At 42.5% G+C, this 27252-nt stretch overlaps 1 protein-coding gene across 7 annotated transcripts in view; it reads left to right on the forward strand.

Moving 5' to 3' along the window:
- Nucleotides 1-374: 374 nt before the first annotated feature.
- The window catches only part of LOC134542659 (germinal-center associated nuclear protein), a 147017-nt gene continuing 120139 nt past the window's right edge, over nucleotides 375-27252 (forward strand). For 3 of the 7 annotated variants that reach the window (XM_063387077.1, XM_063387078.1, XM_063387082.1), the window contains exons 1-4: nucleotides 404-596; nucleotides 11825-12012; nucleotides 22445-22562; nucleotides 26110-26215. In XM_063387077.1, the coding sequence (XP_063243147.1) occupies nucleotides 485-596; nucleotides 11825-12012; nucleotides 22445-22562; nucleotides 26110-26215 (524 nt within the window). In that variant the 5' untranslated portion in view covers nucleotides 404-484. The other 4 variants (XM_063387079.1, XM_063387083.1, XM_063387081.1 and 1 more) reach the window with 4 other exon arrangements.

Here is a 27252-nt window from a genome sequence, read left to right on the forward strand (position 1 = left end):
CCTGACTCAATCCGGCTGGGCAAGGGGCGCGCTCCGAAAACGGGATACGGTACTGGCGGTGCGGAGCACGGGCTTAATGGCCATGGTCGGTACGATGTCAAACTCTACAAATTTAAGAAAACAAATATGAAGAACAATTTTTTCCCCAGCTTACCTAAACAAAGCACATCGTAATATTTAGTACTATAATCATACGTATATATTAAATTACTTGCATCAGATAAATCATTATAACCTCCTTCTGTGTCAAAATATCTGGAATAGGTTAAAATTTAACCCACGTTTTTGGTGGTACCGAAGTTACAGAACGATCAAGACCTTGTGATTCTTAGGCTATTCATCTTTATAACCGTTGGCGTATATTAACCTGGTCGATCCCATCTCTGAGTTATGGCTGTGAGGTTCTTGCTGAAAAAAAAAAAAAATCAAATATACAAATAATATGAAGAATTCCCTAGGTAGGAAATAGTGTCGGTGTTGGAAAATGTATAATTTCGGGGTGAATCCAGGCGAGGATAAGGGTGATAAATCAACCAAACTTTTTGGGCCAAGTGATAGTAATGCTTTTAAGAAGGCATTGATAGACGCTACTAAAGGTATGCGTTTAGTCATAATTATTTTACTGTAATTAGTAAGTTGTGTAAAAAATGTTTGGGGTTTTGACTATAGAAATGTAGGATACCATACGCAGAAGGCACAGGCGTTGGTGTTTTTTTTTTTAAAATTTGTTAGTTTCGAATTAATTTTTTTAAAATTTTAAATTTAAACTCTGCTGCGGTTGGACGCAAGCATTCACCCTCTCACTCTTCTCCAGAAAGATATTTTTCAGCATTCTTCAATATTCACTTGGAATGCAAGCTACAGTAACGTACCGACTTTAAATATCCTTGTCTTTTTGACAAATTTATATTCTTAAGAATACCTGGAGAACTATAGGATCAATTTTCAGCTGGTATCAGTAACGTGGTGACGACAGGATCAAGGATACTTCTCGTTGAAAACACTCTCGGCTTCACTATTAAAGCACAACACAAATTTACTGCACTATATTTACATTACAGATAATATTTATAGTAATTTTATACAATCCTTTAACCCTAAAATATACTATTTTTCAAATGTGGCTGGAATAGTATTAAAATGTTTACACTCAAGCTTGGCCTGTCTGCATTTCTGCGTAGGCAAACGTGTAGATAGTTATATTAGGCCTACATAAGGATTTCATGAAATATGATATTTCTTAATGTGCCTCGGCAGAATCCTTAGAGATATACCAAGGACCTGAATCAATCCGTTTTCAGGTATTTGCATTTTTTTTTAGTGTGGTGCTCCTTTAGTAGACATTTTAACTATCATATTCTAAGAGATCGTGTTATTAAGTCAAGTAGTTTACTGTTTGAATGAATGGTTATGTTATTAAGTACATGGTAAATACAGTAAATTGTAGACTAGCAGCTCTTTCGTATAAAATGATTTTACAGTAGGTATTTTTAATGTTGGTAACTTAACCTAACAGACCATCCATAAAATTTCTCTTTGTGACTATTCCACACTACTACTCGTTCTGGTATACCTACAAAATATATTTGTTAACCATTTTCCGAGATAATTTTTTAAGATTTTTTATGATTTTAATGTTTGTGTTTGATTTAAATAATTAAAAATTTTAAACTTTTGTTATTTTTTCTGAGCTGGATGTTAGTAATTTTAGATGTTTATTTTCTGTGTGTTATTTTAGCAGTTGTTTAAAAATGTTTTAAATACTTTAGTTTATAAAGACTGTTGGAAATAAAGTGTCGTTAAGAACAGAGACAGTGTAATGTGAGGTTGCGAGAGCTGTTGAGTGTTAGCACGTCGGTTGAGTGGAGCCGAGCAGTGGCGTGTCACAGGAGACCAGCAGGTGGCTGCGAACGACTGAGTGAGCGGGGTGACAGCAGCCCGTGCACTGTGCTGTCGGCTTACTTCTCTGTGCTACGGGCCTGGTTGTGTTAGGTCAGTTGAGTCGACGTCTCACTAAACCCGGACGTTTCGCTACGCCGTGTGTGTCGTTCATTTGCTGACCTGTTTACGCTCGCGTGTACTCGGCAGGTTAGAGGTGGAATACCACAACTACATACAGTAGTCCCGAAGCTATAACTGTCCGACTGGCTCGGAATGCAAGGGACTAGGTCTCTCAGTCCGCATGGAAAGGCTGCGTGATGTCGGAAGGACGTAAAGCACCGACTGAGCGAACGATGAACCACTCACAATGCTGTAGCGAAGCAGGGCGCAGCGCTCGCAGAGAGACGAGCCACGCACCGGCGCACGGCGAGCGAGAACCAGGGGAGGGGAGCGCACGAGAGGCGCGGGATACAGTACGCTGTCTGGGTCAACGCGCTGACGTACAGGGAGTACACATACACACTTCCAACCAGTCAGTAAATATATAAAGCAATAAACACCAAAGAACAGAATGAAACTAGACTAGACGGTGACGGGCAGCAGCGGGCCTAGGGACCAGGAAGCACACACCAGATGTCAACCTTGTTTTCTTAGTTACAACTTCCGTGCCATTTTCTCTGTAGTACAACAGTTAGTGTTGTAATATTCTTTCGTGTGATTGAACTGATATTAAATAAAAGTAAATATGTGGGATCTATGTAACATTGGTTCGTTGATAATAATTAGGTCTCAAAAGAAAATAATCTAATTAAATAATCAATGTAATGGTATTTATTATATTTATTCTCAATTAATCTTAGAGTAAACTTATGACAACTTTTAATTAATAATCCATTAAGTAGACATATTATAACAAATAAACAGAAAAAGGAAATAATTATTTTAAATCAAATTACATGCAAATTTACCTATCTCGATGACCCATTGATACTGATGAATTATTCATCATTTAATTGTAAGTACGTGAGACTCTAAAATGATTAATATTTTTAATTTTTGAAGAAATATGCTCCGGTTTAGTTCAGGGGAGGGACAAAGGAGACATCGTTCTCCCAAGACTTCTGGTCTCGTCCTCAACCTCTTCAGGATATGTACTCGTACCGTCTTGCTGCAGAACAAAAAAAAAAACTAACTACGACCCAGGAGGAATACTACTGAAGACCACTCTTCTGGTCATCTTTCAGGATGGGCTGAAAAGTCTGTATATTGGTTGTATCTCACCAGCGTCGACAGGAATCGCTGCATGCAGAAGATCGGTCGTCTTGAAGCACACAAATGCAGATTACGATTCCCTATAGCCCGTTTGGAGTAAAGTTGGACTGTCTTTACTGAATGCTGACAGAAAAGCTAGCTAAATATGCGATCGCAGCGTCTCTTCTGGTACTCTGCGCACAAATCCCGCATCCAGGAACTGCAGAAAGCACGGGGGAATTCCGCTCGCTTAGCCGATACAAATTTCCAGTCTCTCCTTTTTTTATCACACTCAAACAAACCAAAAAAATAAATGTCCGCCCCAGCGAAACCTTCCAACTAGGAGGAATAAATCAACAAACTCTTTCTTTACCTGACGAGAATGCAAAACTTAAAGACTCTAACTAATAGCGCCCATATGCTGAATCGGTCATAGACAGAACAATATATATGAGTTAATTTTTATAAAGAAGAATAACATAACAAATATCGCTGACACCTAGTTACTTGTGGCGTATTTCTGGGTCATCGCACTTAGTATTACCATGCATTTAAGACAAAATTTATGCATATTCTTAGTTATATAACAAAATATACATGAAGCTAAAACATGATAATAATAATAATAACAAACATGTAAACATGCTTCAATGGTTACAGTGTAATAATGTATCAACACTATGGTCACACTTTTGAAAATTTTATTATATTTATTATGCTGATTCAGTAACAAAACTCTGTGAATAATTAAATTGCTGTGGTTTTAATGCATATATTGTGTGATACAGTCCCAATGTGTATAATGTGTCTGATTATCAAGTAATTTTTTCTGTAAAAATTATCTATGAGTCAAATTATTCTAGTCATAGAAACATTCTACCTCTAACTTTCATAGACTGTAGTGAGTGCATTGATGATAAAAGTAATTATAAAATAAAATGTTTTGTATGAATCATTTTTTCCTTTTAATAATGTAAAATGAATGCTACATATTGGCACAACATATAAAACTTTAAACAACACGACATGTAACTTATTCAATATCAACAAGCAATTAGGGCATTAAACACAATAATACCATTCTATACAGCACAAGTAAATAAATATTTTGGTGCAATATCCAGACAGTTTCTAAAAATAATAGGAAGCAATAGTTGGGTATAGTTGTGTGGGGCACAGATCAAATATACAGTTTATGCTGTTTACTGATTGATTTAAATAGCAAACAATAACTCTTTAGTCTCTATCAGTGGATTTGAAATAAAATTTCCATTTGCTTGCATTTACTTGTAGGGGAAATGAAAATCTTCATTTAAGAAGTCCTATTAATATTGGAAGGCTAAACTGATTTGTTAGTAATACGTATTTCTCTCAAATGAACATTCAGTTACTTTAATTAACTTTGTTATTTTTATAGTTCAATTATGAAATAAAGATATGTTCTTTATTAACAGAGCTATTGTCTAGAATTGAATTGAAACTTAGATAAGCTTGGAATGTTCACACTCACCAATTGACAAGTTGGCTAGATAGTAGTACAAACCATTCAACTATAAATTATAGTTGATGTATAAAACCTATACACAATATGTTGTGGTATTGACCTGTATAACACATACATTAATTCTTCCAGCATGTTGTAAAAGCACCTAACTAGCTAAGGCCTAGTTAATCTTGCAGAGAAAACGCCAAAAATTCATTTTCCTACTATCAGCCATGGAATAATCCTCTTTTCTAAAATTTATCTAGAATTTTCAATAATACAATTCAAAACTGACCACTCTGATACATAAACAGTGCTGGCAGACAATAGCATGCTGCACTTCAGTACAAAATAAGGGCTTTGTTCTAAAACTAAATTTGGAAACATTTAATAAATAACATTTGCAATGAAATAGACTAACCGAATGTCAAATAAATCTCGAACCAAGCATTTTAATTAAACATCAGTGACAGTGGAAGCATGACATTCCAAAGAGAAAATAAGTTAATTGAGGTGTGTGTGTTTCTTACACCGTGTGCAGGGATAAACTGAACTATGAAAAATGTAAATACTATACGACTTTAGTACACATGTGTGCATACTGTATATTGCAGGGTTTCCGTTTTAATTTAGAATTATTTGGAGAACACTTTGTTGTTTTTGAGCGAATAGTTTATTTGAGATGTATTTGAAATACTATCTGAATGACAAACTGAATTAATTTCCTTCTTTTATAGTACTGTATGAATATGAATTCTAGGATGTAGTGACTTAGTTCTCCCTTGATGAAGAGATTGTTGTCTCATTCTCTGAAGTTGGTTTTCTTGTGGCTGTAGGGTATTGGATATAACTCCACTGCATATTCACTGCCGTATGCTATGTAACTTATGGGCCATTCCATACCAAAATGAGCCTAAGTGCAAAAAATTTAAAAAAATTATAAACAATGTTTATTGACGTAATACTGTAGAAAAAAGTCTCACAGTCCATTGTCCAAAAAATTATTATGATTCATTAATTATTTCTTTTGTTTTCTACAGTTTAACTTTGTCTATCTGTGTGGGGAATCAAGAGTAAAATTGTTCATTAAGTTGGCAATATTGTTTTTAATATTGATAATCAGTTGATGCCTTTGATTTTAGTGCAGTGACCTTGTTGAAAGTTTATACTTTACTGCAGCATTCTCAATAATAGTAAGATAATTAAAATTGCTTCAATATAGCTCAAGTTTATTTTGTTATCATCTGTGTAACACCCGTTACCAAAAACATATAAAAGTTTACATAATAACTAAACCATAACACTTATAAAATTAATGTCTAACAAATGTGAGGTCATGTCTCTCAGTAGCATTTTGATTACCAAAGAAAATATTAATATTGAAATTTAAGGAGTAAAAATATGGTAACGGGTGTTACGTAGCATTGGTAACGGGTGTTACAAGCGCTATTAACATGTTGATTTTGTGTACAGAAATTGTTAAGGTACCATATTATTGTACTGGAAAACAAAAACTTAACCAAAAAGAATTTTGTAGATGTGTTATGAAACCAATTCTTGTTTTAAATGGTTAGTTGGAATTTTATCTGCCAAACTGTCCCACAATAACTGCCTCAAACTTTCACAAGCTATTTAAATTATAAATGTAATTATAGTAAAGTAGCTTACCTTGGATTATTTTAAGTAATATGTGTAAAAGAAAGTGTAACACTCTCCTGGCTGTGTATGCCAAAGTTGTGTGTTTAAATTAAAACTAGGTAGTAACATGAAACTTCTTTTTCATGTCTTGTCTGTAGTCCTTAATACCTCTTAGTTTATTTTGCTGGGAACACTTTAATATAATATCTACAGTCAAACGACATGTGTGGATGACAGTAAAAGGAGACAGAAGAATTCACATTGAAACTGCTAGAGATTTCATCCCATAATCACGTAAACAGGAAAGTTACTGGAATAGAAAGTTTTTATGTTGACAAGACAGAGGTGTTACAGAGTGAAACTGTACTAAATAACTACTGGAAAAGTGTTTTTCCAATTCCACAAATACAAGCAAGTCATCACTTCAGGGTGTACGATTTTAATAACATTCTAGTTGGGAAGACCTCATCAAGTTTGATGTCAAAAGACGATTAGAGCTGAAATTGATGAATCTGATTTTGAACCATCTGTATCTGTGTTGACAGAGATTGGGTGTCGTCTCCATTACAATGATGTGTACTCAGATTCAGGCAGTGAGGACAATCCTAAAAGTTGCCAGTTTATAGAAACTTTTCCTATTGCTAGCCCAGGAGATATACAGTCTGGTATGTTTTTTCTAATAAATGTTCCAAGCTTGCGAGGTCACAATAATTCAGAAGGAACTGTATATAGATATGCTGCAATTTCTCAAGGAAGCGTAGATGATGAAAAGTGTTTGTCAGTGATGTTTTTGAAATCTTGTGGACCAGACAAAACTGTCTTTATTGCTGATGATGGAAACATTACATATGTACATTTCAATCAAGTAATTAGTAAATTACCAAACCCAAACGTACAGCCAAAGGGTATTTTCACAATTCTGTACAAATTTAAAAAAAAAAGTAGATGTGTTTGAAAGAGTTTAGGTAGACATTTACTTGTAGTAATAAGTCAGTTTATAATTTCGTTTTGCTATAGTGTAATTTTTAATGGAAACTTGAGCATGTCGTCAGTGATATTTCAGAAATCTTGTGAATTAGGCTAATGAAAATTGTCATTAGGAGGATATTATATGTGTTCATTTAATTTAAGTACTTAATTAGTAAATAACCCAACCAACCAAACAGTATACATACACAATGAAACAATGATGTTGAAATTTGGAAATTATTAGATAAGTTATGTTTAAAAAAATGAGTAGATGTATATAAATATATTTATTTTAAGCTGTGAGAACTAAAAGTAAATATATATGCTTATTTTGAAATTAAACATATTTTTTAGCAAATAGACAAGTTACACCTTACTTTTATTTCATTATTTTGGCATCTTGGACCTATAATTTGGACAATATCCATGGGTACTTAGGATGTGTAACACCCGTTACTTTACTATTTTACTAATGGATTGGTTAATAGTTTGTCTACAAACAACTTCTTGACATCAGTGCGAAGCCTATAAGCTTGGCTTGGATTCATAATTTTTTTCCAATTTTTTTTTAATTTCAGTTCACAGAGTTTTGAGATTAATCACTCTGATCTAAAGTAAGATGTCCATTTGCTGTAACACCCGTTACCATTTTTTCCATACTTTATTTTGCATTTGATATGCTAATAAACTGCTTCTACAGCAATACTTATATTCATTTAGCAAAGTGCTATTAACAGGTATGTTAAATGATTTCTTAACCTTTTTTAGTTTATTTAATATTGACTTTTTTTGTTGTCCGGACGTAACACCCGTTACTATGGAATGCCTGTTATTCACTTACAAACCTGCAGGGCTTATCAGCCGTGCTTTTGGAAGTGTCTTTAAAATTATAAGTATTTTAAATACATTTGTACATAACTATTTTTGTTCTACATAACAGATTTAAATAAGTGATTACCATCATACAATTGAACATAACAATAAACGAGGTATATGGGACTGTCTGGAGCGACTCCTGAGTCATGGCATTGCTGCTCACGTAAGGCAGACGTGAGCGTGACGGTTAGCCCCACATTGCTGCACGAGGTGTGATGGTGATGCAAGAGTGGTATCTAAGAGGCTCTTGTTCTTATTGTTGTGTTATAACCATGTATTCTTTCTTCCTCACCATTCACCAAATAATTTGTTATGATTATGTCGACTGCAGTACTACTGACAGTCGTACGGACGAAAATGTGTCTGGAAGTCATAAAATTCTTGCAAGAACCTCAGAACAGGTGGAACATGAAGCACATTGAAATGTTTTAGAAGTGATAGGCGAAAAACAATGCCTACTTTTGTGCCACTATTTGGCACTCGTCAAGTTTTCTTTTATTTATCAAATTTTTTTTTACATTTGGGTAATTTTTGATATTTATTTGGTTGCCTCATTTTTTTTTGGGCAGTTAACTTTGCCATCCTGTTAAGAAGCTTGACTGGTAACCATGTAGCCTCGGCCAGCCACAGCCGTGTTCCCGCCGGTTCCCAGGGCGTGGTTTCTGTTCCCGTCTCCGGTGCCCCGTGCACAGGCCGCGCTTCCGGGCTTGGCCGGTGATGCCACCTCTCTGCCGGAGCTTCCGGTGCATACGCGTACGCTAGCATCCTCCCCTCCCCGGTTTAACAATGTGGTGCTGCGTTAAGACCATCCTCCCTCTGCCTGCGGGGGTGTCCAGGGTTCATGCCCGTCCTGTGGGCAGCCTTGGACCAGCTAGTCCTGGTGGGGTCACGAGCAAGAGCCACCGCCACATTCCCTGTACTGACCTTAGGACTGCACTTGAGCTCGGCACGCCATCTACCATGCTGTCCCTCCACCTCCCGGGTTGCCCTCCCGCGTTGTAATAACTCTGCTACTCGACAGGGTCCAGGGCCCGTCCACTATCTTCCTCCCCCTCCTTCCCCAGGCTGCGGCTGCTCCCACCCCGCACGGCTCTCGGCGGTACTGGGCTAGATACTGCATGTAGTTGAGCGAGCGTGCTTGTCTCTCAGCTGTGTAGTCTTCTCTGCTGGTTTTTGTTTTGTGTCTTCGCTGGTGGTGTGCTCCGCCACCGAGCGCTCCCGCTCGTCCCACCACGTCCGACCCACATGACATGCCAGTGGAATATAACTATATATTTTGGTTCTCAGTCTCCCCTCTTTTGGGAATCTTACGACACCTCTTCCTTCTCCTCACAGTCTTCATGTTTCTCGCTTCTTTCATCAGAAGATACCATAAGAACAATTTTGTCTTTCAATGATGATGAAACAATTAAAGTTTGCTGGTTTCAGTCCTCCTTTTTTTAAATTTCTCTCACCAGCCTCTTTGTCATTTTTTCTGCTTCTATAGCTACATTTTTCCTTTTTTTTTCCTTGGAAAAATAATTGTTTCAAGAACTTGAACTAGCAACGGAGGGAATTTTCTTTTTGATGCAGTTTCTTTTACTTGGGCTTCTGAGAATGCCAAAACAAAGTTCACTTGAAAGCGAAGGGATGGATGTTTTTATGGGAGAACAACAGAAAGACCTTTCGATGTTGATGGAATGGAACCAGGAATAATATACAAAGCAGTATTCTCAATGATAGTGCACAAATCTTTGTCAGTATTTGGAGAAGTAGATGATAGTCCAGTAATTATTTGTTGAATTCGTGGATTATGTGGTTCCTCACATTGTGCAGTTGAGATGTTTTAGACCTTTTTGTAATCTTTCAAGTCTCCAATGATCTCAGAAATGCCAACATTTGTCAGGTGCACAGGTGCGCAGGTGTGAGAGGTAGTGTTGGGTGTGCAGGCAGGTGTGAGAGGTAGTGTTGGGTGTGCAGGCAGGTGTGAGAGGCAGTGTTGGGTGTGCAGGCAGGTGTGAGAGGTAGTGTTGGGTGTGCAGGCAGGTGTGAGAGGTAGTGTTGGGTGTGCAGGCAGGTGTGAGAGGTAGTGTTGGGTGTGCAGGCAGGTGTGAGAGGTAGTGTTGGGTGTGCAGGCAGGTGTGAGAGGTAGTGTTGGGTGTGCAGGCAGGTGTGAGAGGTAGTGTTGGGTGTGCAGGCAGGTGTGAGAGGCAGTGTTGGGTGTGCAGGCAGGTGTGAGAGGTAGTGTTGGGTGTGCAGGCAGGTGTGAGAGGCAGTGTTGGGTGTGCAGGCAGGTGTGAGAGGTAGTGTTGGGTGTGCAGGCAGGTGTGAGAGGTAGTGTTGGGTGTGCAGGCAGGTGTGAGAGGTAGTGTTGGGTGTGCAGGCAGGTGTGAGAGGTAGTGTTGGGTGTGCAGGCAGGTGTGAGAGGCAGTGTTGGGTGTGCAGGCAGGTGTGAGAGGCAGTGTTGGGTATGCAGGCAGGTGTGAGAGGTAGTGTTGGGTGTGCAGGCAGGTGTGAGAGGTAGTGTTGGGTGTGCAGGCAGGTGTGAGAGGTAGTGTTGGGTGTGCAGGCAGGTGTGAGAGGTAGTGTTGGGTGTGCAGGCAGGTGTGAGAGGCAGTGTTGGGTGTGCAGGCAGGTGTGAGAGGTAGTGTTGGGTGTGCAGGCAGGTGTGAGAAACAGTGTTGGGTGTGCAGGCAGGTGTGAGAGGTAGTGTTGGGTGTGCAGGCAGGTGTGAGAGGTAGTGTTGGGTGTGCAGGCAGGTGTGAGAGGTAGTGTTGGGTGTGCAGGCAGGTGTGAGAGGTAGTGTTGGGTGTGCAGGCAGGTGTGAGAGGCAGTGTTGGGTGTGCAGGCAGGTGTGAGAGGCAGTGTTGGGTGTGCAGGCAGGTGTGAGAGGTAGTGTTGGGTGTGCAGGCAGGTGTGAGAGGCAGTGTTGGGTGTGCAGGCAGGTGTGAGAGGTAGTGTTGGGTGTGCAGGCAGGTGTGAGAGGCAGTGTTGGGTGTGCAGGCAGGTGTGAGAGGCAGTGTTGGGTGTGCAGGCAGGTGTGAGAGGCAGTGTTGGGTGTGCAGGCAGGTGTGAGAGGTAGTGTTGGGTGTGCAGGCAGGTGTGAGAGGCAGTGTTGGGTGTGCAGGCAGGTGTGAGAGGCAGTGTTGGGTGTGCAGGCAGGTGTGAGAGGCAGTGTTGGGTGTGCAGGCAGGTGTGAGAGGTAGTGTTGGGTGTGCAGGCAGGTGTGAGAGGTAGTGTTGGGTGTGCAGGCAGGTGTGAGAGGCAGTGTTGGGTGTGCAGGCAGGTGTGAGAGGTAGTGTTGGGTGTGCAGGCAGGTGTGAGAGGCAGTGTTGGGTGTGCAGGCAGGTGTGAGAGGTAGTGTTGGGTGTGCAGGCAGGTGTGAGAGTTAGTGTTGGGTGTGCAGGCAGGTGTGAGAGGTAGTGTTGGGTGTGCAGGCAGGTGTGAGAGGTAGTGTTGGGTGTGCAGGCAGGTGTGAGAGGTAGTGTTGGGTGTGCAGGCAGGTGTGAGAGGTAGTGTTGGGTGTGCAGGCAGGTGTGAGAGGTAGTGTTGGGTGTGCAGGCAGGTGTGAGAGGCAGTGTTGGGTGTGCAGGCAGGTGTGAGAGGCAGTGTTGGGTGTGCAGGCAGGTGTGAGAGGCAGTGTTGGGTGTGCAGGCAGGTGTGAGAGGCAGTGTTGGGTGTGCAGGCAGGTGTGAGAGGTAGTGTTGGGTGTGCAGGCAGGTGTGAGAGGCAGTGTTGGGTGTGCAGGCAGGATGAGCGAGGAGCAGTCTGCCACACCGGCCACGGACCAGCTGCACGCCATCTACATCAGCAGTGTGCCACACAGTCTCCTGCACAAGGACACCATGACACAACACTTCTCGCAGTTTGGCGGGGTGCGCAGAGTTTACATCAGCAACGTGCGTCGCAGCGCCATCGTGCACTTCAGTGATCACGTGAGCTTCCTGTTGTTTACCCTCTTTTATCGCATAATTGTTGCACTCGCATAATCGTCGCATCCATATTTTAGGGCGTCAAAATTTGGATTAAAAAACTTCTCGCGTAAACGTCGCATAATGTTTTTGGTCCCGCTATTAGATTCCGAGCCTTTTTGTGTAGGCATCTTTTCCGTATAAAACAGTGTAATTTAAAGTAGAAATCTAATATATTTCGGAAATTAACTATTTTACTTATTTAATTAACGGAAATATGAAGTTGTCTGATGTGTAAATTTTCTTTTACAGACTTTTTAAACGTTATAACTTTTATCTGTTCGTCTACGTTGCCGTGGTGTACCGCTTATTAAACTGTAGCTAGCTCTAGTTGGCATCATTCATGTTTTGTTATGTGGCTTCCGATATAGAGAGCGCACACGTAGTCGAATATCAATATCTCGCCGATTGCATGCAACACGTGCTATCTGTCGAGTGTCGAGTTAACTACATCTGATGGCCCACAATATTTCGTTGTAAATGTGTACTTTTGACAATATGTAGTTATGCGTTCGTTCTGGCTCGCATTCGGGTCACAGATTTTGTTTTTTTTATTTAAAGTTGAAGAAATGTTTTTGTTGCATGACTTCTTAATTTAAATTTGTTTGGCGTGCTATTTAATATTTCATTTTTTAAATAAACGTACTTTCCATGAATTTATATTGTTTTTATGAATAATTTTCCTAACAAAAATTTTTTTCTCGCATAAACGTCGCACCCCTACTTTTCAAACTTGATTTTAGTATAAAGTGTGTGACGATTATGCGAGAAAACACGGTACTTGCTTTCTGGTTGGCTATGGTCATTAATACAGTGCACTTATGTTGTGAGGACTGTGACGTGATCAAGCACGTGGGTACCAAGTATACAGCCAGGTGTTCGGAGCTCACTGTAATTAGTGGGATCCGTTCGTGACAGAGCTGTGTGTGCAACGCAGTTGGAAGAAGGAATATGATCCGACAGTATTCCAGAGTACCACATATCCATGTTTAGGTCTACACTGTAATTATCTTTTTCTACATCCTCGCACACATTAAACTATTTTCCTAGATTGTTTAAGTGACATGCAGATCTATGGCTGCTCCAAATAAAATGAGTCAGACCTTTTCCTAAAGCATATGCAACTTTTCATTTGAAGTGTACTGGTATCCACTCGCTCCCAGCACTTTCAAACTCACTTTAAAATTAAAGAACAGAAAACTGTGAAAACCTAATGTTGATACAAGGCTGCAAGAGAAAGGTTTAATTAGGAAGAATGGTTGCAGTTTCAGACAGTAATATAGGGAATTGGAGCAAACGACTATAAGTTTATTAAATTTAGAGAACATAGACTCTCACAACTCCTACATGGCCACAAGGGCAAAAAACTTACAAACAAGAGCAGAAACTGCTTAAAAAGTGGGACATTGTGATATTACATTTCACATAATTGAATATTTTATTTAGTTTCTCCCAACCATAAATGATAATTGTTTGTAAAATAACATTTATATTAATGCTCTATGCAATAGTGCTTTGAATTTATGATGTAAAGGAAAAAGACAATCTGTTGATTGGAATTCTTTAATGTAAGAAATTTTTTTATTAATGGTAGAAAGTTTTATCATATCAGAAGTGTAAGGGAAATGAATTACTGTTAATAAGACATTGAGGTAATGAAATGAAATATTATTCAAAAGTACTGACTACGTAATTAAATATGAATGTGCATCAAGAAATTGTGAAATACCATTATAGTTTGCTACGATGTGATATATGAAACTAGCTGGAATTCTAGATATTTTGAAGTTAGTCAACTAACTATGTTTTAAGCAGTTGAAATACGAAGACTTTTAATTCAAATTCGACGGAGAACTTCGAGAAGGAGCTGATAAACTTTGAACTACACCAATTTAACTACATTCTACAAGAGATGGTACTACAATTGTCTTTGAAGAGAAGTCGCCGCGATCGTCTGGAACCAGTCTGCAATGCAAAGAACACGCCCGACGAGGACTGATGCTGATGATTCCACTTTCTTCCATCGTACTGTGAGCTGTTTCAACTCAGCTTGTACTGCGACACATCCTATTGTACGCGATGTTTGAACAGCATCGTGCAAAATCATCGATATATCCTTTGATTAATTAATTGTCCAATTTTATGTATCATAGAACGGTATGTACTCAACTTAGTGTATTGTGCATGTAAATGTTTACTTCGAAAGTGTTTATGTAATTTTGTGATATTCCAAATTCCATCTCCACACATTGATATTATTCCTTCCCATATTACTTAATATTTACTTGTCTTGAACCAACTTAAATTGCCTTGTTGAATGCTTTTTTTGACCAATTTTAATGTCAATCTTCAGTTCATTTCTGTACTAACTAAAAGCCTATTGAGTACCCTAGAGAGAAAGAGATTCTTGCAATTGCTTTACTCACACTGAGCTTAGTCAGGATAATATTGTTTGACTTAATTATATGATATATATCTATTAACCTACTCTCTCATATCACTAACTGAAACTGGCTAATCTCCACCGATGGAAATTGGAATATCAAATCTTATATTATTATAATCTTAAAAAGTTATGTAAATAAGTATTTAGGTGTTAAGATATTACTGATCGACTATGATGCGGGAATTTGTATTCATATGTTTGTAATGAAATCTGGCCAGATAGTCGTTATAAATATAGATCTAACAAAGTTAATATTTATATTTCATGGTAGATTTGGCTGGACAGGTCAGTGATATACAGTTTATGAAGGTTAATTGGCGCCCTAGAATACGGAAGCAATTTATTACACTACACTCAAATTTTAATATTCAGAATACATTTAAATATTACATTAAACCGACCAAGTATATTTTAGAAGTAGGTGTTGGTTTCTATGGGCTTTGACTTTTCAACTTTGATACGAATCGATAGCAAAGTTGAAGGTGTGGTGTTACATAGAAAATGGCACTACAACGTGGGCCCGATAGAAAGTGGCCCGTCAACGTGGGACGGAGTCCGACAACGTATTTTTATGTAAGAAAGAATCAAACATTATTATAAGGTAAAACAACTTCATGAGGAATATAAGATTACATTCTATGAAGGGGAAAAACAGTCCTGGCTAAAACATGAATACATACCAGTCAAGTGCTAAACTAGGATTCACTAAAACTTAATAATTTAGGTTACAGGGCTCAAACAATAGAGTATAATACATTGATGCCAAGCACTCGGAGAAGGGTCAAACTATGTGAGAACCACTTTGCTGCAAGAACAGTTCAACCAGAACCCAGACAGTGTTGAAAGAGGGAAACAAGGAAACATATCCTAACACAATGGCTTTACGGGCCTCCGAGTAGAACATGGCAGATCCCAGAGGAAGGGTGCACAGCCTGGTGCAGAGTCACACTGGAGTGCGGCAGCTGAAACTAACCATTTAACAACCGGGTCAAACCAGAAAAGTTGCAAATTAATAGTTTGCAAAGACACCCGAAAATGCTCACTGGGACACTCATTGATCACTATAGCTCCTTACTCTGAGGCCGGCACCGTAACCTCATGTGCTCAGCCAGAAGCGAGTGATTGTGACACCAGGAACTATGTGTTTATATAATTCACTTTGGGGGAAGTCAATGGAAAATTGCAGTCTTTGTCACTTTTTTTTTAATCATTGGAAATGACGGTGGTATGCGAATTGTGCAATTTTAAGTTTAATGGTGGCTTATGGTCCAGAAAGAAGTAAAGAAAGCCATTGCTTTTTGCTTGGCCTTATTTTTAATATTGGCAGACTAACTGATGTGTCTGTACTTGATGCTTAGTTAAACTAGTGCGTGTAGAATGCTCGTGACGGTCATGCCACTCACATATCAAACCTAGCCCTGGAGGAATATCATTGTGTGAGGGTAATCCAGTGAGGCAGTAAACACCGAAACAGACGTTTTATGAAATCTAAAATTATAGTTTTAAAGTTATAATGAAACTGATGCAATGTTTAGCCAAAGTGACCATCGACACCCCAACCGAAGGCCATAATGAGGCGTATATTTGATCAACCATGGTAGCATAATGCTTTATTAAGATGTAGTTATGAATACTGGAGGGGGAATGCTTGTACGGTACAGAGTTTGGCTGGGTTGTAATCGGGGATAGCTCACATAAAAGCATTGGCATTGGTGGGGTGAAGGCCATCTAATGACCTATTTTGTCATTTTATGAAACCCGAAACATACTCTACTTTGAGCAGCCGGTGTACTTGGAAACTGCTGTTTACCTATTGCAGTCTGCAAGGAATCGGAGAAATGTATCCTGAGTTACCTGTAGCCTATTGATGTTACATTTTGCTGCATTACCCCAGATCTCGTAGGCATAAAAAATTTGGGGTTGAAGGATTTGTAGATGTAGTTGGAGCTCCATTCTCCTGAAGAATTGTGGAGCCTCTAGCATGGAGTGTAAGGTGCCAGAGGCTACCCTGCAACCTTAGTGGTGTGCCACTTTTACTAATCAATCTCGACAAAAACAATTCGTTGACATAAATGATGAACCACCTGGTGAACTTCAGTGTCTGAAAAGTTAAATGAAAATAAGTTTATTAATCACAGTCTGCATGGTTGCTCTTCATTGCAGAGCTGCAATCCATATACTCCCTGATGCCTGTGTTGTACAGCAGTGTTTCCTATCAAGATGTCCTGGTTGACGAGAGAAGTGTGCTGTCCCACCTACTTCGTGATCAGGGCCAGTGACTGCCAACTGCTAGTTCATATGTCGCAGGAGACTGCCAGGCGGGCCAAGGAGTCCGGAGTCCCGCTGCAGGGACACAAGCTGGATGTGTACTGGAGCATGTGGCCTGAGCTAGTTCATGTGTCTCAGGAGACTGCCAAGCGAGCCAAGGAGTCCGGAGTCCCGCTGCAGGGACACAAGCTGGATGTGTACTGCAGCAAGTGGCCTGAGCTAGTTCATGTGTCTCAGGAGACTGCCAAGCGAGCCAAGGAGTCCGGAGTCCCGCTGCAGGGACACAAGCTGGATGTGTACTGGAGCAAGTGGCCTGAGCTAGTTCATGTGTCGCAGGAGACTGCCAGGCGGGCCAAGGAGTCCGGAGTCCCGCTGCAGGGACACAAGCTGGATGTGTACTGGAGCAAGTGGCCTGAGCTAGTTCATGTGTCTCAGGAGACTGCCAGGCGGGCCAAGGAGTCCGGAGTCCCGCTGCAGGGACACAAGCTAGATGTGTACTGCAGCAAGTGGCCTGAGCTAGTTCATGTGTCGCAGGAGACTGCCAGGCGGGCCAAGGAGTCCGGAGTCCCGCTGCAGGGACACAAGCTGGATGTGTACTGGAGCAAGTGGCCTGAGCTAGTTCATGTGTCGCAGGAGACTGCCAGGCGGGCCAAGGAGTCCGGAGTCCCGCTGCAGGGACACAAGCTGGATGTGTACTGGAGCAAGTGGCCTGAGCTAGTTCATGTGTCTCAGGAGACTGCCAGGCGGGCCAAGGAGTCCGGAGTCCCGCTGCAGGGACACAAGCTAGATGTGTACTGGAGCAAGTGGCCTGAGCTAGTTCATGTGTCGCAGGAGACTGCCAGGCGGGCCAAGGAGTCCGGAGTCCCGCTGCAGGGACACAAGCTGGATGTGTACTGGAGCAAGTGGCCTGAGCTAGTTCATGTGTCGCAGGAGACTGCCAGGCGGGCCAAGGAGTCCGGAGTCCCGCTGCAGGGACACAAGCTAGATGTGTACTGGAGCAAGTGGCCTGAGCTAGTTCATGTGTCTCAGGAGACTGCCAGGCGGGCCAAGGAGTCCGGAGTCCCGCTGCAGGGACACAAGCTGGATGTGTACTGGAGCAAGTGGCCTGAGCTAGTTCATGTGTCTCAGGAGACTGCCAGGCGGGCCAAGGAGTCCGGAGTCCCGCTGCAGGGACACAAGCTGGATGTGTACTGCAGCAAGTGGCCTGAGCTAGTTCATGTGTCTCAGGAGACTGCCAGGCGGGCCAAGGAGTCCGGAGTCCCGCTGCAGGGACACAAGCTGGATGTGTACTGGAGCAAGTGGCCTGAGCTAGTTCATGTGTCCCAGGAGACTGCCAGGCGGGCCAAGGAGTCCGGAGTCCCGCTGCAGGGACACAAGCTGGATGTGTACTGGAGCAAGTGGCCTGAGCTAGTTCATGTGTCCCAGGAGACTGCCAAGCGGGCCAAGGAGTCCGGAGTCCCGCTGCAGGGACACAAGCTGGATGTGTACTGGAGCAAGTGGCCTGAGCTAGTTCATGTGTCGCAGGAGACTGCCAGGCGGGCCAAGGAGTCCGGAGTCCCGCTGCAGGGACACAAGCTGGATGTGTACTGGAGCAAGTGGCCTGAGCTAGTTCATGTGTCGCAGGAGACTGCCAGGCGGGCCAAGGAGTCCGGAGTCCCGCTGCAGGGACACAAGCTAGATGTGTACTGGAGCAAGTGGCCTGAGCTAGTTCATGTGTCCCAGGAGACTGCCAGGCGGGCCAAGGAGTCCGGAGTCCCGCTGCAGGGACACAAGCTGGATGTGTACTGGAGCAAGTGGCCTGAGCTAGTTCATGTGTCGCAGGAGACTGCCAGGCGGGCCAAGGAGTCCGGAGTCCCGCTGCAGGGACACAAGCTGGATGTGTACTGGAGCAAGTGGCCTGAGCTAGTTCATGTGTCTCAGGAGACTGCCAGGCGGGCCAAGGAGTCCGGAGTCCCGCTGCAGGGACACAAGCTGGATGTGTACTGGAGCAAGTGGCCTGAGCTAGTTCATGTGTCGCAGGAGACTGCCAGGCGGGCCAAGGAGTCCGGAGTCCCGCTGCAGGGACACAAGCTGGATGTGTACTGGAGCAAGTGGCCTGAGCTAGTTCATGTGTCGCAGGAGACTGCCAGGCGGGCCAAGGAGTCCGGAGTCCCGCTGCAGGGACACAAGCTAGATGTGTACTGGAGCAAGTGGCCTGAGCTAGTTCATGTGTCCCAGGAGACTGCCAGGCGGGCCAAGGAGTCCGGAGTCCCGCTGCAGGGACACAAGCTGGATGTGTACTGCAGCAAGTGGCCTGAGCTAGTTCATGTGTCTCAGGAGACTGCCAGGCGGGCCAAGGAGTCCGGAGTCCCGCTGCAGGGACACAAGCTGGATGTGTACTGGAGCAAGTGGCCTGAGCTAGTTCATGCGTCGCAGGAGACTGCCAGGCGGGCCAAGGAGTCCGGAGTCCCGCTGCAGGGACACAAGCTGGATGTGTACTGGAGCAAGTGGCCTGAGCTAGTTCATGTGTCGCAGGAGACTGCCAGGCGGGCCAAGGAGTCCGGAGTCCCGCTGCAGGGACACAAGCTGGATGTGTACTGGAGCAAGTGGCCTGAGCTAGTTCATGTGTCTCAGGAGACTGCCAGGCGGGCCAAGGAGTCCGGAGTCCCGCTGCAGGGACACAAGCTGGATGTGTACTGCAGCAAGTGGCCTGAGCTAGTTCATGTGTCTCAGGAGACTGCCAGGCGGGCCAAGGAGTCCGGAGTCCCGCTGCAGGGACACAAGCTAGATGTGTACTGGAGCAAGTGGCCTGAGCTAGTTCATGTGTCGCAGGAGACTGCCAGGCGGGCCAAGGAGTCCGGAGTCCCGCTGCAGGGACACAAGCTGGATGTGTACTGCAGCAAGTGGCCTGAGCTAGTTCATGTGTCTCAGGAGACTGCCAGGCGGGCCAAGGAGTCCGGAGTCCCGCTGCAGGGACACAAGCTAGATGTGTACTGGAGCAAGTGGCCTGAGCTAGTTCATGTGTCTCAGGAGACTGCCAGGCGGGCCAAGGAGTCCGGAGTCCCGCTGCAGGGACACAAGCTGGATGTGTACTGGAGCAAGTGGCCTGAGCTAGTTCATGTGTCCCAGGAGACTGCCAGGCGGGCCAAGGAGTCCGGAGTCCCGCTGCAGGGACACAAGCTGGATGTGTACTGGAGCAAGTGGCCTGAGCTAGTTCATGTGTCTCAGGAGACTGCCAGGCGGGCCAAGGAGTCCGGAGTCCCGCTGCAGGGACACAAGCTAGATGTGTACTGCAGCAAGTGGCCTGAGCTAGTTCATGTGTCTCAGGAGACTGCCAGGCGGGCCAAGGAGTCCGGAGTCCCGCTGCAGGGACACAAGCTAGATGTGTACTGCAGCAAGTGGCCTGAGCTAGTTCATGTGTCTCAGGAGACTGCCAGGCGGGCCAAGGAGTCCGGAGTCCCGCTGCAGGGACACAAGCTAGATGTGTACTGGAGCAAGTGGCCTGAGCTAGTTCATGTGTCCCAGGAGACTGCCAGGCGGGCCAAGGAGTCCGGAGTCCCGCTGCAGGGACACAAGCTAGATGTGTACTGGAGCAAGTGGCCTGAGCTAGTTCATGTGTCTCAGGAGACTGCCAGGCGGGCAAAGGAGTCCGGAGTCCCGCTGCAGGGACACAAGCTAGATGTGTACTGCAGCAAGTGGCCTGAGCTAGTTCATGTGTCTCAGGAGACTGCCAGGCGGGCCAAGGAGTCCGGAGTCCCGCTGCAGGGACACAAGCTAGATGTGTACTGCAGCAAGTGGCCTGAGCTAGTTCATGTGTCTCAGGAGACTGCCAGGCGGGCCAAGGAGTCCGGAGTCCCGCTGCAGGGACACAAGCTAGATGTGTACTGGAGCAAGTGGCCTGAGCTAGTTCATGTGTCTCAGGAGACTGCCAGGCGGGCCAAGGAGTCCGGAGTCCCGCTGCAGGGACACAAGCTAGATGTGTACTGGAGCAAGTGGCCTGAGCTAGTTCATGTGTCCCAGGAGACTGCCAGGCGGGCCAAGGAGTCCGGAGTCCCGCTGCAGGGACACAAGCTGGATGTGTACTGGAGCAAGTGGCCTGAGCTAGTTCATGTGTCTCAGGAGACTGCCAGGCGGGCCAAGGAGTCCGGAGTCCCGCTGCAGGGACACAAGCTAGATGTGTACTGGAGCAAGTGGCCTGAGCTAGTTCATGTGTCTCAGGAGACTGCCAGGCGGGCCAAGGAGTCCGGAGTCCCGCTGCAGGGACACAAGCTGGATGTGTACTGGAGCAAGTGGCCTGAGCTAGTTCATGTGTCTCAGGAGACTGCCAGGCGGGCCAAGGAGTCCGGAGTCCCGCTGCAGGGACACAAGCTAGATGTGTACTGGAGCAAGTGGCCTGAGCTAGTTCATGTGTCTCAGGAGACTGCCAGGCGGGCCAAGGAGTCCGGAGTCCCGCTGCAGGGACACAAGCTGGATGTGTACTGGAGCAAGTGGCCTGAGCTAGTTCATGTGTCTCAGGAGACTGCCAGGCGGGCCAAGGAGTCCGGAGTCCCGCTGCAGGGACACAAGCTGGATGTGTACTGGAGCAAGTGGCCTGAGCTAGTTCATGTGTCTCAGGAGACTGCCAGGCGGGCCAAGGAGTCCGGAGTCCCGCTGCAGGGACACAAGCTAGATGTGTACTGGAGCAAGTGGCCTGAGCTAGTTCATGTGTCTCAGGAGACTGCCAGGCGGGCCAAGGAGTCCGGAGTCCCGCTGCAGGGACACAAGCTGGATGTGTACTGCAGCAAGTGGCCTGAGCTAGTTCATGTGTCTCAGGAGACTGCCAGGCGGGCCAAGGAGTCCGGAGTCCCGCTGCAGGGACACAAGCTAGATGTGTACTGGAGCAAGTGGCCTGAGCTAGTTCATGTGTCTCAGGAGACTGCCAGGCGGGCCAAGGAGTCCGGAGTCCCGCTGCAGGGACACAAGCTGGATGTGTACTGCAGCAAGTGGCCTGAGCTAGTTCATGTGTCTCAGGAGACTGCCAGGCGGGCCAAGGAGTCCGGAGTCCCGCTGCAGGGACACAAGCTGGATGTGTACTGGAGCAAGTGGCCTGAGCTAGTTCATGTGTCTCAGGAGACTGCCAGGCGGGCCAAGGAGTCCGGAGTCCCGCTGCAGGGACACAAGCTAGATGTGTACTGGAGCAAGTGGCCTGAGCTAGTTCATGTGTCTCAGGAGACTGCCAGGCGGGCCAAGGAGTCCGGAGTCCCGCTGCAGGGACACAAGCTAGATGTGTACTGGAGCAAGTGGCCTGAGCTAGTTCATGTGTCTCAGGAGACTGCCAGGCGGGCCAAGGAGTCCGGAGTCCCGCTGCAGGGACACAAGCTGGATGTGTACTGGAGCAAGTGGCCTGAGCTAGTTCATGTGTCTCAGGAGACTGCCAGGCGGGCCAAGGAGTCCGGAGTCCCGCTGCAGGGACACAAGCTAGATGTGTACTGGAGCAAGTGGCCTGAGCTAGTTCATGTGTCCCAGGAGACTGCCAGGCGGGCCAAGGAGTCCGGAGTCCCGCTGCAGGGACACAAGCTAGATGTGTACTGGAGCAAGTGGCCTGAGCTAGTTCATGTGTCTCAGGAGACTGCCAGGCGGGCCAAGGAGTCCGGAGTCCCGCTGCAGGGACACAAGCTGGATGTGTACTGGAGCAAGTGGCCTGAGCTAGTTCATGTGTCCCAGGAGACTGCCAGGCGGGCCAAGGAGTCCGGAGTCCCGCTGCAGGGACACAAGCTGGATGTTTACTGGAGCAAGTCGGCCAAGGTGCTTCCCGTAGTCCCGGGGCCTGACCAGTCTGCAGGTACGTCTGGTTTGCTCATTACTGTACTTAGTTTATTACATTTCAAATTAGATTTATTTTTAATATTGATGTGATAACGTCTTTAAATCGATGAATGCAGGCTGCTCGCATGAAAATTTGTCACATTCCGCCTGAGCCGAGCGTGCAATAACCGGCCAACCACCGTGCGTGAAAATCTTCTATAATATCAAACAGGTTAAGGCGGGCTTTTTAACTAATTGTTCGTGATTATATTTTTAACAAATTATTTAAAATAAATTTGCATAAACTGTAAATAATATTTGAAAATTAAAAAGTGTGCAATTTTTCATCAGTGTTTTCTTATGACGTTATCATGTAAAATATCGTCCGTAAACTGACTTTACAGACAACCCCCTTTTTTTATTTTTATTTATTGAATAGAGATTTGCCTTCCAACAGTTATAGAACTTTAGGGGTAGGCACAACATAAAGATAAAAATATATTACACCAAGGACACGAGCAAGAACGACTTAACATATTTGAGTGAACCGCTACAAAAAAAAGTGAGGATAATAAAAATACAAAAACAATAACTTATTTGTAAAATATACTGATGTCATGATGTGTAAATAAAGAAATGTAAGTAAGTAAGTGAAGTAAATTTATATTTTTAAAAATTGAAAGTTGTTGGAAAATAAAGGATAAAAAGATAGAATACTGTGTTTTATAGAATAATAGTCACACATTTTATACTAAAATCAAGTGTGATAAGTAGGGGTGCAATTTTAATAATAATAAAAAATTAGGTAAAGTTATTCATAAAAACAAAACCCATCCATGGAATACATGTTTATTTAAAAAGTTGATTATACAAAAGCATGCCAAGAAATTTAAATTAATAAGTCATGCAACAAAATCCTTTCTTCAACTTTAAATAGAAAAAATCTGTGACCCAAATGCGAGCCTGTACTAACGTATAACTATCGTCGTAGTACACACTTACCACGAAAGAGTGCGTGCCATCAAATGTAGTTAACTTGGCACTAGAAAGAGAGCGCGCGTTGCATGCAATCGGCGACATATCGATATTCAACTACGTGTGTACGCTTTATACGGGAAGCATCATAACCAAACATGAATGATGCCAACTAGCGCTGGCTACATTTTTATAAGCGGTACACCGTGGCGATGCAGACGAACAGATAAAGATTATTTATAACTTTTAAAAACATCTTTAAAAGAAAATTGACACATCAGACAACTTTGTATTTCCTTTAATTAAATAAGTAAGTCGTAATGTCCTTCAACTTTAAAATACATTCTTTTATATGGGAAAACTACCTACACAAAGTGCTTATCATACAATTTTTATGCGAGAAATTTTTTTTCTCCAAATTTTGATATCCTAAAATAATGGTGTGATTATGCGCGCGTGACGATTATGCGATAAAACACGAAATTAATAGTTCATTCAAGTTAGGTCAGTTTATTTAGCCTATGAAAATAATAACACTGTTAATAGTTTACTGATATTCTTAAGTAGTGGGGTTCGCTTCAGCTAGTTGACACTCGGTGGGAGTCACAAGAAAACTGAGTGTGTGTGAGAACCTAAATTATAGGTAATGTCAAATTCTAAAAAAAGTTATTTCACTCAAAATACATGTGTTAGATATGTCATAATGCTGAGAATCACATTTTAGCAGTGTGTTAATGTCGCGATAAGCACAAATGAGAACAATACTGTTTCTTTAACACTTATATGTTTGCATCAGTGAGGCGAAAATGTGCAGAACAGTGTATTCACGAAGTTTGCTGTTTACTTTATGATATCGCAGATAATCACAAAGTTTTATATATCAAAACAAATAATATCGTAACTGGAACACTTTGTATTTGTCGTAGATAGTCAGTATTCTAATTTGCATACAAAATTCAACGGATTTCAACACCACATTATACCGTAGCACTAATCCATATTGAACGCTAAAAAATTCAATTTTAATAATTTTGAATGTTCTTAAATTAACAAAGTGATACTTCCTGATTGGCTGGAAAGCGTAGTTCAGGCTCACATTCAGGTCACAGATTTTGTTTTTCTATTTAAAGTGGAAGAAAGGTTTTTGTTGCATGACTTATTGATTTAAATTGTTTGGTGTGTTTTTGTATACTCTACTTTTTAAATATGTACTTTCCATCAATGGGTTTTGTTTATTTTAATGAATAACTTTACATAACAATTTTTTTTTCCTATAAAAATTGCACCCCTACTTTTTTTCAATCTTGATATTAATGTAAAATGTACTACGAATATGTGATAAAACACAGTAGTCCTGAGAGGGATCTGTGAATTGTGCTGACATTAAATGAATAGTCATAGAGTTCTGGGTTTTGTAGATACTGTTTGCAGTTCGAAGTAAAGGACTGTTTATAATAACAAAATTAATAAAATGCAGGGAATAAAAGTAAAAGTTATTAAATAACATCTATGCTAACACTTCTTTTAGTACACAGTACATATTAGCATTTGATTTTATAATTATAACGTTTTTGAACAAAACAAGCTCTAGCTAGTTCTACAATTTAAAAAATGAATAAGAGTTTGTTGTGGAAGCTTCTTTATATTAATTTAAGTTTTTTGTGTTTTGAATATTTTCTATTTTATTATAATCTGTTCTATTAATATTATCCGAAATAATAAAGCAATTTCCTAATTTGGTTGTAATTAAAGCAAAATAAATGAAACAATTGAATCAGAATTATTAGCATAAATAATATATTTAATTAGGGAGGAAGAATATAAATAATCATGTTTATGAATGTTTAATTCAGAGCCTAAAATGATTCTAAGATCTTTAATGCAGGTTTTTTTTTAGATATATTCAAATAAGTCGTACAAGCACAATCAAAGTGATTGATTGAAATGTATATATACATATGCGTGTGTACATATTGCAACAACTCAGGCTACCCTCTCCGCACTTGTCAAACAGTTTAAAGATTTATTGTGTTTTCTGATCATATGGAGTATCTACCTAGTGAGGTTTTTTGATATTGTATAAATAACAGTTATTTATCCTTTTGAGAGTAATTATTCATTTGCAACATTTATTATGAAAATAATTTATGTAGGACCCCTACATTATTTTTTGTTTTCACGTGTTTCTGATGATATGCTTGGTTAATGGTGTATAAGCCAATTAAAAGTAATTTTTATCTGTGGTTTACTTGCGTAGTTACTTTTTTATATTTTTCCACACATATTTTAAGATATTTTTTGTTCTATTTTCTTTGATTCATAAAGGTGTGGGCAAAGGGATCGACTGTTCCAGAACAACAGGGCTGATGCAAAGCGTTTATCAGTTTTGTGAGTGCGAAAGAGAGGGACAGACCTAGCTTGAGGCCTAGCTAGCGTGATGTGTTGCATGTGCCCATGATTGGCTAGTTATCTTTCCTGTGCATTCTTGTGATTGATTGGAAATGATGTCGAAGAGCGCTCTTGTCGCTCCAACTCCCTGGGATTGCAATCCCGCCAAGGCGCACCCGGAAAGGGCAACAGGTGACGATGCCCGCCGTGTTGTGTTCCAGTGAGCGAACCCCCGGAGGCGCGCGCGAGGAGACGGAGCGCCAAGTACACGGTGTCGGCCGAGGTGCAGGAGGAGCTGATGGCGATGTCCGGGGGAGACGTCACCAGGTCAGATGCCATGACTCCACAATCTTATACCTAGAGAATCACTAGAAGTGGCCAAGTTAAATAAGCCCAACTATATTGTTTTCATTTGCAATAATATTGTCAACATTTCTATGAAAGTGGGTTAAGAAATTAAAAACACACCCAGATCACACATACATTTTAGGGCATCAAAATTTGGATAAATAAACCTCTCGTGTAAACTTCGCATTATGTTTTTGGTCCCGCTATTAGATTCCGAGCGTCTTGTGTAGGTATCTTTTCCGTATAAAACAATGTATTTTAAAGTAAAAATCAAATGTTTATTCAGAAAAAATTCTCTTACTTATTTAACTAACGGAAATACAATGTTGTCTGATATGTAAATTTTCTTTTAAAGACATTATAAAAATGTATCCAGCGCTAGATGGCATAATTCATGTTTGGTTATGTTGCTTCCTGTATAGAGTGCGTGCACGTAGTCAAATATCGATATTGGTATCTTGCCAATTGCATGCAACGCGCGTTCTCTGTCAAGTGCCGAGTTAACTACATTTAATGGCCCGCACTCTTTTGTGGTAAGTGTGTACTACGACGATAGTTATGCGTTAGTTCAGTCTTGCATTTGGGTCACAGATTTTGTTTTTCTATTTAAATTTGATTAAAGTTTTTTGTTGCATGACATATTAATTTAAATTGTTTGGCTTGCTTTTGTATACTCCACTTTTAAATAAACGTACTTTCCATGAATGGGCTTCATTTTTATGAGTAACTTTACCTAACAAAAAATTTTTTTTTTTTCCGCATAAACGTGGCACCCCTACTTTTCTAACTTGTTTCTAGTATAAAATGTGTGATGATTATGCGATAAAACACGGGATAAGTACATTTTCTGACAGTGTTCGTATGAAATTCTCTCCTGCTATGATCTTTAACAGTCCTAATTTTTGTGTTTCACTTAACCCTGTGGACGTTTATATTGGCATTAAAAGACTAACTGATCCTGGGATATATTCGTTTTACTGTGATTCAAGTACACAATAAATTTAATAATAACTTAA

Source organism: Bacillus rossius (assembly GCF_032445375.1).
Source record: "Bacillus rossius redtenbacheri isolate Brsri chromosome 9 unlocalized genomic scaffold, Brsri_v3 Brsri_v3_scf9_1, whole genome shotgun sequence".
NCBI classification, from domain to species: Eukaryota; Metazoa; Arthropoda; class Insecta; order Phasmatodea; family Bacillidae; genus Bacillus; species Bacillus rossius.